This window comes from Balearica regulorum, chromosome 9, assembly GCF_011004875.1.
Source record: "Balearica regulorum gibbericeps isolate bBalReg1 chromosome 9, bBalReg1.pri, whole genome shotgun sequence".
Classification (NCBI taxonomy): domain Eukaryota; kingdom Metazoa; phylum Chordata; class Aves; order Gruiformes; family Gruidae; genus Balearica; species Balearica regulorum.
Window position 1 is genome coordinate 12,102,469 of NC_046192.1, and position 13,774 is coordinate 12,116,242.

A 13,774-nucleotide genomic window follows, 5' to 3' on the forward strand; every position below is an offset into this window, starting at 1 on the left:
TAATTAGACCCCATAATCCACCCCCAAAAAAAACCAGAAGGAATTTGGCCTTACACTCGCTTATGTCTACTCAAAGACTATACAGTTTACAATCAAATACATTTACAAAATCTAGAAGACTGTCAGAACAAACTCTCCCCCCAGTAAAACCCAAGACTAAAAAATTACAATAGCTGCCCCTTGATTCAAGATTATTAGCTTAAAATGTACACTTGTTCAGAAATGCAAGGAAATATTCACATTTTGATATCATGATGACTTACCTGAAGCCAAATAATTTTCCAGTAAATCCCATCGTGACAGTTTCCAGGCTGCTTCCACTCTGTAAGTGTTCAATTCAGAAATCCATTCAGACCTATTAAAAGACAACAAAGGCAATGAAAGTTTGTGCTGAACTCAATTTTTTTTTCCTTTCCCCCCTCACAGTATGTTAGTCCTATATTATATTAGCAAATATTCTTTATGTAAAACTTCTCTTCCTTGAAAAGAAGCAAGGTAGGCTTGCTTCTAATAAAATTAAATAAAACCAAAGGATATGCATTAATAACAAATAATAGCCGTACAACATGATTCCACAAATTCAATTGCCAAGTAGCATATTTCACTTCTATGGCACATTTTAAAAATTACCATCTTCCAATCCATTTCTCCTATTAGGCTACAGAATAGCTATGGAACTAGTAATACCATAGAATCATAGAATGGTTTGGGTTGGAAGGGACCTTAAAGACCACATAGTTCCAACCCCCCTGCTGTGGGCAGGGACACCCTCCACTAGACCACGTTGCCCAAAGCCCCATCCAACCTGGCCTTGAACACTTCCAGGGATGGGGCATCCACAACCTCTCTGGGCAACCTGTTCCAGTGCCTCACCACCCTTACAGGGAAGAATTTCTTTCTAACATCTAAGCTAAATCGACCCTCCTTCAGCTTGAACCCATTCCCCCTTGTCCTGTCACTACACTCCCTGATAAACAGTCCCTCACCAGCTTTCCTGTAGGCCCCTTCAGGTACTGGTAATAGGCAAGACAAGGAACGAAAGATTCTATTTAAGAAATTAAAGCACATATCAACACTGCACACAATGCAGACAAGAATTACTAAGATTTCTTGAAGTCTTGAAATAAAGAATTTATAGACAAAGCACTTCAAGTTTTCTAGCTTTACATTGCTAATTGGATATGCTTGATAAGCCTCAAATGCTTGATAATGCACAAAAATGGCTACTGAGACACAGGTGGAATACAAGAGCTTCATATAACTCAAATAAACATTGTATTAGATGTTTACAGTACCTGTTTGCAAGCACTCCATTGACCTGAGTAATTACAGTAGATAACTGACCAAGGCCTAACATGGACTTCACTACACCATGATAATGAATAATCTAGAAATGGGGGGGAAAAAAAAAAACCAAAAACCAAACAAATTAAAAAACACACACACATACATTAATTAAATTCATGGTAGTCTGAAGGAGGAAATATGTCCATTTGGATGCTTTCTATAATATGAAAAGGCACAACCAATTGCATCATAAGCTAAATGAACATTCAAAATTTAAAAAGCCTATGATTATCAAAGAACTTAAATCACAATTTGCAAGTTTTGAAATGCACCTCAACACAAATACAGTTTAATGTTAATTTATTAATACCTATATCAGAGCTGTAAATAAAAAATTGATTTAAAGAAATTAACAATAACAAGAAAAAAAAAGTCACAGAAAGGAAATAACCCCAAAAGCCAAAGCAATTTCACTCTTCATAAAAATGTTTTCCATACTGTGGGAACTAAGTAGGGCCCATCAAAACACTATTTACTATACTTGTTATCAGCTGTGCTGGATAACCTCTGCTTCATAGAGAAGTGCAAGAAAGCACAGGGATACCCTAGCCTAGGAAACTTTTTACCGATTTCCATTAGAAGAGTATTTCAAATATAGAAAAGGTAATGTCTTCAACTTTCTTTCTGCATTGAGCACCGTATCTCTGGATATTCACTTTGGCATATGAAAAATATGATGGTTTTTCAGTACTGCTCAGCTTTATAGTACCTTATATGTTCCAAATAAAGGAAGGGAAAGGGGAATGGAAGACAAATAATTGTACGTTTTCTTTAATCAATTTCTAATAGATCTTATATTATGAACATTTTCCCTGGAAGTCAATAACCAAAAATAGCAAGTTACCTGTGGTAACTTGCTGTAATTGCTCTCTTGGCATGTACCAGTACTGATTGATACTTAAGCAATCCAATTCCAGGCCTTTCCCAGCAAAGGCTGAATTTTAATTGGTAAGCTGTCCTAGCAAAAACTTGGGCATAAGCATCCAACTATTAACCCAAGCCTGCAAATTACAGTATAAACCCAGTCCAATAGCAATAATTAGGGTGGCAGTTGCTGAATAAACTCATATGTTCCCATTTTACTTACATATTTCTGAAGAGGTATTTTTGGCTTAGTCTTGTGTTAGTTAGAAGATTAACAAAAATAATTATATATATTTAAAAAAACCCTCAAATATAAATAATTTGTCTTGTATTTACCTGATCAGGTTCCAGTTGGATAGCCCTATCATAACAGGCTGTTGCATCTCTTAGCAAGCCAATACTTTCATGTTCAAGGATTTGTTCTTTGAGAGATGGTTCTGCTTTCCGAATTGCACTCACCCCAGCTACTCCATCTGGCTCATGCATAGCAGCATACAATTTCTTTATTCAAACAGAATTGAAAACGGACATTAAAAACAACTCTAAGACAACAAGATATTTTATACATAACATGCTCAGAATCATGCAACTTCTTGAAAAAGGAGAACAAACTACCCTGTAGGACTTCTTGGCATTAAGCATTCATGGAAAACGTCAGTTTTTTTGGGGTACTTCCAAATTTGAATCCTACTTTTGCTTAGCATACTGTAATACTCATGATCTCATGCTATAGAAAGAATAAGAAAGAATAACACATAAAGATACCTGAAGCAATTTGTATAAAGGACAAAATAACTATCCTATTATTACATGATAAAGTTATAAAATATAAAGCTGCAAAATACTTAAGGTGGAAAAGCAACATACTAAGTTTTTCAAATTAGAAACATCACTGAAGAATATAAACCATAGGGGAACCAGAGACAGGCTCATCTCAAAGGTTAAAATGCTTCCTGAAAATAATTTAAATCAATTTCAACACCCTTAGCATTAGCTCCTTCTGTTCTTTAGAATAAGCCACTTAGCTTTCCTTCAAATGTGTTTTGTCTTTTTTGTTGGGTTGTTTTGTTACTATAGTTGGCTGTGTTTTCTCTGACAAAAAGCACAGAGTTAATTAAAAGCAGTAAATACTATATTTTCAACAGAACCACATTTAACTATTTTCAGGATTTTAAAATATTTTATTACACACTGGAAAGCTACTCCTTCCTTTTCATCTAAGAAGCATGCCAAGCAAGGGAAAATACTAAATATTGCTGAAAGACAGATGACTAAACACTTGTATCCAACAGCAAGAGCCTGACTACATCTTTTCTTATTCTCATCTCAAAGAAGAATTAGACATAGAAGAACAAAGCTTTGTCAATTTTCATTTTAAAATAAAACAAAACCCAAAAAGAACTTCATAACCTGAAGAAATCCAAGATGCTCCTGAATATTTTGTTTCTTCTCAGTGATGAATGATTCAAAGTGCATCACAGCCCTTGTGTAAGCCTTAGAGCGAAAGGAAGCCACAGCTAGTGTATCCTGAGGTATGAGGTCTAGAAAACGTGTCACATTTTGATATTCTCCATAGTCCTCACTTGACGCTATAGAAAAAAAGACATTTTAAAAAGTCTGTCCGTTGAGGTTTCATTTACAAGAATTACTTTATGCATCAAAATTCAGTTAATTCATTTCACAATTTAGTGAGATAATTGGATTAATTTAAGAACACGTTTTTCTCTGCTGTCATCAATAATTTATTGAAAACAATCCTGGCGAACTTCCTACATCTTGCAAGACTGCATAGAACATGTTAAACTAAACCTTTAGAAAACTACCAAGAAACTAACATTTCATTTTTTAATTTTGAATCTGTTTTTCTAACAATAGGCATTCAAACCAATGGATTTGGGGTGGGAGGGGATGGGAATCACAATATAATAGTAAGAAATCACAAAGCAGACTAACATATTACAGTAATACTGCATTCTTAAATGGTCATAATGTGAAGTTGCAAGTTTAAATACTTATCTGAAGAATGTAAATGCAACTTTAAATAAAATAAGCATCACTCACTTTTTAGATCACCTCTGTCTTTGCTAGACTTGCCAGTATTTTTCTCAGCAATAAGTATTTGAAACTTATGTCTAGCCCACTGAGTGAGATGATCAAGCATGGAAAACACTGTCTGTGTGCTCAGCTGACTTAGATCAGATGCACTGTCTTCAAGTCTCCTGGTAGACTGGTCATCGTGTTTCAGAACAGCCATAATCTCCACGTAAACCTACACAAACATTAATATGATAAAAGACAGAAGTACCATACAGCCATCAAAATAGTAGGAAACAGCAATTAACACAAAAATCTACCTAAATATTAGATATTTTAATTGTATATTTTAAAAATTTGGGGCTTATTTCCAAGCTCTGCTTGTCCCACAATCTTAAGAGGAAGAAATGGCAAACCAAGCAGCAGTTGTTGTGGGGAGATTCCATACATGGAGAAAGCCTTTGAAAAGCAAAACCTTGGATTCAGAATAACCATCACGATTACTGGAATTTTAGGTTTCAAGACACAATGAATGCTACTGCACTTCTGCTGCAAACACAATACTTCAAGTTTGGTAAGAGTCATCTGCTGGCTACCTGATCACAGATCTACTTTTTGCTTATATTTAAGTAAATACCATGCTGAAAGACCTGCTTCCTGTTTGTTTTAGCCAACAGAATATGAGTTACACAGTAGATGTTTATTGTGGATGTACTTGTTCACACAAGAAAAATCATCACACACCTCTACATACCCACAATGTTTACACACAGGTATCTTAGCTGTGAAATTTCAAATAGCACATCAGTTATATTTGTCAGTCTCTTCTTCAGTGTGCTTTAGCAGAAGTCAAAAAGCAGACGGGATGATTCTTTTCTCTCCTATCTCTGCTTTCCTACAAGACATCTACGAATCCTGCTCTGCATGAATCTGGTAGCTAAATAGTTTTTCCTCTTAAATTGTAAGTGTATGCAAGGGAGGGAAAGAATTATGGGGCTGAATTCTTGGAAGTACACAAGTTCAATCTATTCCTTGTTTGTGTTGCACTCTTCTTTTTTGTACCACTCCAGCTCTTGACATTACTGAAATCATAATTAACTGTATAATATCTCATCCTAGGCCCTACTGAAGAAATAAATGGAAATCCACAGAAAAGCAGTTCAACACAGACTTGTACGAGCACATTCAAAACCCTGGCAGAAAAATTGTATTAACAACACAGAAAAAGGAGTTTAACACCTCTACAATTTGTTCATGTAGGTCTAGAGTAATTCTGTAGAGCTGAACAGCTCTTAGAAAGAGCAGTTCCTGAACATTCCTATGAAGAACACTACCATCTTACACATCTCACCTCTTGTTGATCCTCTTTACTGCATCCCAACAAAACATAGACAAGGATGTGTGGAAGCAGATAAATTGTCACTTTATAGTCATTTTTCATCATAATACTGCAGCAATCGAAAACTTTTCTGGCAAGATCATGTCGTACCTATAGAAAAATATTATTGCCAGGAAAAGCATCATAACAAAAGTGCAAATGCCTGAACAATTAATAGGTTTCTTTTTGCTGACAAATACAAATTCTATTCCATCAAATAATTTTAAGATATTTGTCTCCCACAGAAGGTTCATTAGACTTAGCAATCCTGCAACAGGGATGCCAGATGGCAGCTGCTATTACATGTATCAATTGCTGATACCACAAAAAGGCACGCAAGCATGGCTTACATGTTCCACTTTTCCAGGTTTTCTACACCATTGTGAACTTGCACTGGCCATAGAAAAAAAATCTTAAGGTTAAACCTGAGAGTATTGCTACGCTCAGCCTCTCTTCTGCCCTTAAAAGTCTGCAAAAAGTAGGAAATTATGTAGGATTCTACGCTTTTCTCTCTGAATTAGAGGACAGTGTAGCTACTGAGCTACTGTGATTAAATTCACTTCTTAAAGTGGCTGATTTGGAAATGAAATTTTCAGTGGGTCACTTACATGTTGGAAAGGGGAAAGGAAAGGAAGAAAAAGACAAGTACTTTTTATGTGCTGGGACTGTGGAGCTATGGGGAAATGAAAGAAATCTTTCAGAAAATGAGAAGGTAAATCTGAGATTTTCCAGAAGTATTTCAGATACTTTTCAGAAGCATTTGCCAGTGCCTTCAGCTATACAAAAATCTCTGGACAAGGGCAAATTTCCTAGACTTTTAGCTTTGATACTACCCATGAAGCCCAGCCAATAAGCAACAATGCTGCGTAAGGGAAGGTCCATGGTTATCTTGATGATGCACGAAGTAGGTATGTGCTTTAACAGACCTACAGCGAATAGGCATATCCCCCCATTCATCCCTTACTTTCAGAAACTGAAATGTGGTTCAAGACCTGTGTTGTATATACCAATATAGACAGATTTATTCTCTTACCTTTGTTATAAGATAACCTGCCCAAGTTGCTGACCATTCTGCAAAATTATCACCTAATTTGCTTAAGTAAATGGGCTTCTTCATCTTAGACCAATTTACAGCCTTTTGATAACTCTTGTATCTGTAATTTTAAAATATCCATTTAATAAAACTAACTTTTAATTTAATATAATAAAAAACAATAGCACATTGTTAATTATGAAGTTCCCTAATTGGAATCATATTAGGTTTCATTTTTTCAATCTTTTAAGAAAAGAATTAAGAGAATGCTTTCAGTAGTCAACATCTTTTATTCTAGAGTGTCTTAAAATGAAGCATGAAATACAAACAACCTAACACATCACCAGAATTTTAAAGTATACTTCAAAGTGCTATTCAAATCAGTTTTAAGAAATGCCGTTCAATAGATATTTGAGCATTATGTTTTTGACAGGAAAACCCCACAACATATATGAAAGCCAAGAAATGCCAAAGTTTGTTTTCTAAAAAGGTAAAACTTATCACAGATGAGCATGACTGTCTTAATGAGAAAACAGAAAGAAAACATTGTTGATTATTTCAAATTAAGGTGCATACATCATTTGAAGTTTTTTTCACATTATTTTTTTCATTAATTCAACAAAATGACAAGTCAAATTAAAATCCAATGAGCTCCTCCTATTTCTATAAAGGGTAGCAGTAAAGGGGTATTAATGGATTTGAGTACAAACTCAAATCCTAGTGAGAATTTGTACAAAGAAAACAGAAATAAAAGCTTCAAAACATTATATAAGACAATGCTTTAGGGACAGACAGATCCGGGCAAGGTATGAACTCAGAATTTTGCTTGTTTCATTTATAATTACATTCAAGGAAGTGCTAATTCAGCTTTATGTAGAAAGACCTTATTTGAATTTTGTATATACACATATCACTCTTCACAGAAGAGTAACAATCGCAAAACCAAATGAAGTTATTGCTAGCCTGGAGGGAAAAAAAAGTGTTTTTAAAGCTGTTAGAAAAAGAAATTGCTGAAGTTGTCATATACCGTGTATTTAAATGAGGTTCCAAGATCTCCTGCACGTGCTCAGGAAACCTCCTCCAAAGCCTGGAGCCTGGGCAGTCAGTGTTTGTCTCTCTACAGTCATAGATAGACAATAACTCCTGAAAAGGCATGATTTACATGACCAAGTCAGCGTTTCATGACCACAGTAGTAACAAAACTGATGTATATACAGAAGTAATGAGATAAAAGTTACAGAATGCTTAGTTCAGAAATTATAACTGCAAAACTTTCATCCAGCATTGTTAATCCCCTATTAGGGAGCAGTGTTGATTTCAACTAACTATTGATTCTCCAGATTCTCCAGTTGGTGTTTGGACCATATTATCTTGTATTCTCCACATCTGCCAATAAACCCAGGACTAGAAGTTAGTCCAATTCCTCCTTGTGCATAAACTAATGAAATTTCCTTATTCCACTGACTACATGGGACCACTTATTTTCTCCTGGAGCAAAGAACTGTCCTGAAGTTTTTCACAAAGACATTAAAGAACAACAACAAACCAAACAAAAACCCCACACCACCAAATCTGCTTGGAGTTGGCAAACAGCACAAAAGACTAGAGTCTGAAAATAAGGGTAGACTCCCTTTCAGTTGCTTCTTAAAAGCGTAAGCAGAAACCCTCTTTGGGATACTTACTGCTTTTCATTTCTGCCTACAGAACCTGCACCATTTCTAAGTCAGCCTCAGGATTACTCCTTGAAGCACTATGTATGGACTGTTAGTTACCTCTGAAACATGAGATCTCTCCTAAAGTACTGTGACACAAAAGCAAACAAATCTTCTAAGTGAGCACTGTGGAGTTGAAAAAATAAAAAAAATCACTACCCTGCATAACCTTTTACCTTCTAATTTAAAGCTGCATAGGATGAAGTTTCAAATACTTAAACATGTACTTCAAAATGTACATTTATATTACATAATCCTAAGTTCAGTGTGATAGGAAATAATTTGTGAAGAAAACTAGGATGTAACCACGTATCTCACCTGAATCGCATATGCTGCAGAATCCTGAGCACGAACATTATCAGCATAAGCAAGGAATGCTCTGGTCAGTTCCATTAATAATCCATAGGCAAAATTTGGATCCTCCACACCAGCCTCAACCACAAACAGAATGCCAGTTTTATTAAAACAGAGTAATAGCTGTATCTTCAATCTCTAAATAATCACTTTGAAGCCTGACTCTAAACTGGTTTAGATGAGAAAGCAAGTATAGATTTTTTTCAAAAGGTCTAAAGATAAGAGGTTCTCTACTCCCAAGTACTTTTAAAAAAACCCGTAACGCTAAACAAAACACTACAGCAACACTTCTTACCACAAATGTAAAATGTTTTCCTTGTGTTTCACTTGTTGAAAAGTCGAGCCTGCCAGGATCTATGGCTCCCAGTTCACCTAAACATTCTCCACAAAGTAGTCGAGCTTGAGAATTTGCATCCTGGCAGCCAATCAGAAGTACAGTTACCAACTGGGAGATGACTGGTTCCACCGTTTCACTGTCTGTTACATACTTTATCAATTTTTCCTAGGAAGTTAAAAAATAAAAATGACTATTTACCATAAACATGGTTGTAGAATAAATCTCAGAAATTTTCTATCTGTAATTCACTCTTAGTTCATATTTCATTTATCCATGACTTTAGGTTAGTGATTCAAATACTGTCATTTTGTAACTATAGCCAAATTGCCCTAAATTTCTTCTTTCCCAAGGAAGGACTAAATAAATGAATAAGGAATTTGGGCCTCAATTAATAATGCTGTCAGGGCCAATATTGTATTTCATTATCATAGACCTCTCTACTAACTTCATTTTCTTTCCTTGTCTTACCAAGAACCTCTCCTCTTTTCTGCATTATCTTATCTGTCCCTTTTCTTCATGTGTTCTGATACTTCCTCCCAATTTCTCTCATGCAGCTGTTGTCATACCTTCTGGTTTTGCTGCCATTTGTATCTTTACTATTTCCCACTTGTTGGCCATTTCTTCACTCTCAGTCCTACAAAGCCCAGGGTTTCAAGTCCTTTAATCAACGCCCATAATTTTAATTGATGTCCTTTGTTTTTCATTTTGGCCCAGCTTTTATTCCCCAGTTCCACATTTAGTCTAAATATAGAAAAAAATTTCTCTTAATAATGTGAAGATGTTTGTCATTGTTATGTTTAATGAAAAGTGAAACCACAGTCAACATCACAGAGCAAGTAGTTCCACAAGCTGTGGAACTAATTGTTTGATTTGCCTCAGTTATTTTGCTAGACTTCTAAGCAAGACATGGCAAGATTTTGCTGACCTGAACTGCAAGAATTACTGATTGGCCAGGAATATACACAATGATTGTTTGTTCTTTTAGCTAGGATTTTTTTTTAATTTCTGACTGAAGAGTGTCCCACTATCTCATAGCTACTAAGGGGATAGATTATTTATTCTTTTTTAATAGGTCATATACATCCCTCTGGGCTAATAACCACATAGATTTGTAAAGCAGTATCTTCAACTTGTACATGGCTATAAAAATTTGAGTATGATAAATGGATTCAAATTTTTGAAGGTGGAAGACAAAGAAGGAAGAGAAGAAAAAAATTAAAGGTGTCAGGTGGTCACACACAACTTAATTCTTTCAGATATTACACTCACACACAAAAAATGATGGCTTTAATGTATTAGTCTCCTGATACAAAAGCCATACATGTTCTAACAGAGAACAAGCCCACCCAATAGATTGCCAAAATGGAGTTCTTCAATATATTTTTCCTCATAGTTGGGGGGGGGGGGGAAGTACCACTAGCCTTGCTGAATCAGCATTACAGAGTTTTGGAGAATTTGAAAGTCCTCTTACAAGGAGACATGATGGAAAAAGAATCCCTTCTCACCATTATATTAGGAAATAGCTAGGTTAATTAATTGAGGAGAATAATACAGTTCATGTGAACGCCCAGTAACAGTAAGGAGTTTTAGATTGTTGGTCCAGACACTACTTTGATTTATTTTTAATGCTACTGAAGCAGGTTTTCAATACCTGATTTCTATATAATGTTTCTTTCAGGCTGGTAAGTGCATGAATACGAACATCCACATTCTCATGCTGAATAGCTCTCATAGACAGCTGCAGCGTTGTCTGCAAGTCAGTGCTTTTGGAGGATTCCTGAACAAGACATGACATAAGAAGTTTAAGTTAAGTATAACCGGAACATGGTTAAGCAGCATCTCAAAGAACACAAGTGAGAACACATACAATTACCCTTCTGCCTACATTCTTATCTATATCCATATACCACAGTCTTCCGATTTTTTAAAATATATTCCTCAAAAATATTCTATATTTACATTTTTGTGTATATTATTAGATCAGAAGAAAATGCTTTGCTTGGAGTACCTCATTATTTAATCTAAAATTAATTTTTACTTTTGTTACCTCATTGCCACTAAGTAATTGCTACTTCCCATCTATTACGTAACCATTCTGAGGGCAAGCAAAACAAATGGACCATAGAGTACTGCTAAAAATAGACAAACTTTGTTACCTTTAATGAGAATACAGAGGAGGGATCAAATTAAAAGTAGCTTCTCTTTTAACACAATCATTACCATAGCTAATACTGCCAACTTTTAATCTTACAATTTCTTTAGCCTCAAAAAGATGAAAAGTCAGTGTTCAGGAGATGCTACAGAAAAAAGCATGCTAAACATGAGCATATTTCAGTCCTAAACAAGAATCAGAATCTGCTTCAAAGTATTCCTGCAATACACAAATTCTGTTTTGTTGTGGAGGCAGATAAATACTATTTCTGCTTAAAAATAAACTTTACATATTTTCCTCACTTGCCATGAATTCATTTGATGCATTAAGAATAAACAAATAAATAAAAGAAGCTGTACCTTTCTATAGTCCTGAAGGACAACCTGAACTTCTTTTAGTTCTGGAAGGTCAGGCAGAAAATATATCTCATGTAAAAAGTCTCGTACTGCATCCCTAATAGTTAAAAAAAAAATAGAATTGTAAAGAACATAGCAAACATCAGTTGGATGAGAAAAGCCTTTAATACCCATCAAAAGAAAGTAATTAAATGTAATGACTAGAAGAACTAGAAAAAAGTAAATTCCATGATTTTTTTATTTAATTAAGTACACATATTAAACAATTTCTTTCTCTTGTTACTCAGCTAAGTCACAGGTATTTCTCCTCTCTATTTCAAATTACTTTCTTTTTTAAAGAGAGTTCTTTCCAAAGCTCTCAAAGTTGCCATTCATCTCTACCAGGATTGGCTCTCCTTATTTTGGACATTGGCCAAAGAGTCAGAATAATCCCATTTGACGTGAATCCAGTTCCAGTTTTCCTCATAAGAAAAGAAATCACACAACCAAAAAAAAAAGAATTCTGTGTTCCTAACATGAAGAAATCTCTTTCAATTTTGCTACTATGGGCTTCTACAAGGGCCTTATTATTCCTATTGCCACCTTTTATTTTGAATACTGTTGGTATGATACAGTGCAAGAAAAATGAAAACCCAACAAAATTAATCAAGATATAAACTATCACCATTCCTAAAAAAAAAAAAATTTCCTAATTTTAAGCTGCAAAGCATAAGATGAAAAAGAATTAAGACATGACATAGTCTTCAAAAAGGTTGAGTTGTGAAAATTTAAGTCTCAGTGTTAGACTTTGATTTTTTTTTTCCAGTTGGTGTGACCACTTGTGAAGAGGATGTACAAAATCTTACTCAACATTAAATTCTGTGCACTCCATAACCATAACTCTAATTATTGAAACAAACAAAGAACTTATTTCCTCCCTCTTTCCTCTGTACACGTCTCTCTAGCTTAGAGCCAGTGTTAGCAATCATTGTTATTCTGTCTGTGTACCCTATAGAGGGAAGTCATTTTCTGTACCAGCAGAAAAAACATGGAATTGGAAAACCTGGCAGGGGTGTCTAAATGGGTTGTAACTTGGCCATAGCATCATATATTTTTATAAGGGCAATACAAAAAAACCTTTTCAGGTGAGGCTATCGCTTGTCAAATTTAAAAGTCTCATTGCAATTTAGGGAAGTGGGAATTTTATAGAACAACATACTATTTTGCAGAATAACAAGTTTTCTCATCTCAGTGCTGGACAACTTTAATTTAGGGTTATCCTCATTTCTGTTACAGGATTTAATCCATATAACTGAAAATATTTTGTACGGTACCTGTTCTCAACTATGAGAAAGTAAAATACTCCTGTAGTTTCCTTTGGTTGGATATGCATAAGGGGCAATAACGCTACAATAACATGACTAAGCAAGGAGCCAAGGTACGAATGGTCCAGACTTCGAACAAAACAATCCCAGGCTCTAAAGAAGAGAAGACAATAAAACAATAGTAATCAATGATTCTTCTCTGCCTAAAGACATTTTAGGTGAGTCATGAGAAGCATTTTAAATTACTTTAGCTCTGTGGCTTATGTTATTGTCTATTGTCAGTTCACCTGCAACACAGTTCTGGAAAGTCATCCTTGTATCTTAGAGCTGTTCTCAGTGTAGTCATCATCTTCACTCTTACTGAACTGATGTGTTTGGGACCCATGAGCTTCATTAAAGACATAAGACTGTTTAAAGCCTAGACATGGAGAAAAATCATTTTAATGTATTAGATACTCAGCAAAACATATACAAGCCATAGTTTCTAATAAAACTAGGCTACCCTGGCTTAAGAAATCATACTCTATAAGACATCAAATTCAGTTTGATGTTTCAATAAAGAATTTGGGGGTTAGAGGAAAAGAGAGTGAAAGGGGATCTGTAATGACAGGATTGTAACAAAGAAGCTGTTATTTAGGCTGTTGACAGATTGATGAGGGAAGAACTGTGGACACCAAAGGAGTTAATGGTTACAGAAGTCTGTTATAACACATGATTGACTATATGTCCAAAGTTTTAAAAGCTGAAAAGAGCAGATTTCTGAACTATAGAGAAAACAAACAAACTTACATTAAAAACAAACAAACAAAAAACCTAAACAAAAACCCACAAGCAACAAAACACCAACAACAGAGTTGACGTACAAATCCTGGCAGAAGTGACTGGTAAGCTTCAGGGAACAGG

General features: G+C 35.1%; 1 protein-coding gene across 2 annotated transcripts in view; it reads right to left on the reverse strand.

The window, feature by feature from the left end:
- Positions 1-13,774, reverse strand: part of ATR (ATR checkpoint kinase) — a 42,961-nt gene that overhangs the window by 14,223 nt on the left and 14,964 nt on the right. For both annotated transcript variants that reach the window (XM_075761148.1, XM_075761147.1), the window contains exons 18-31: positions 13,159-13,289; positions 12,881-13,024; positions 11,571-11,664; positions 10,711-10,836; positions 9,018-9,224; positions 8,687-8,800; positions 7,684-7,799; positions 6,657-6,777; positions 5,597-5,734; positions 4,273-4,480; positions 3,622-3,800; positions 2,548-2,712; positions 1,296-1,387; positions 264-355 (exon numbers count right to left, since the gene is read on the reverse strand). In XM_075761148.1, coding sequence (XP_075617263.1) covers positions 264-355; positions 1,296-1,387; positions 2,548-2,712; positions 3,622-3,800; positions 4,273-4,480; positions 5,597-5,734; positions 6,657-6,777; positions 7,684-7,799; positions 8,687-8,800; positions 9,018-9,224; positions 10,711-10,836; positions 11,571-11,664; positions 12,881-13,024; positions 13,159-13,289 — 1,927 coding nt within the window. The remainder of the gene's footprint in view (positions 1-263; positions 356-1,295; positions 1,388-2,547; positions 2,713-3,621; positions 3,801-4,272; positions 4,481-5,596; positions 5,735-6,656; positions 6,778-7,683; positions 7,800-8,686; positions 8,801-9,017; positions 9,225-10,710; positions 10,837-11,570; positions 11,665-12,880; positions 13,025-13,158; positions 13,290-13,774) is intronic.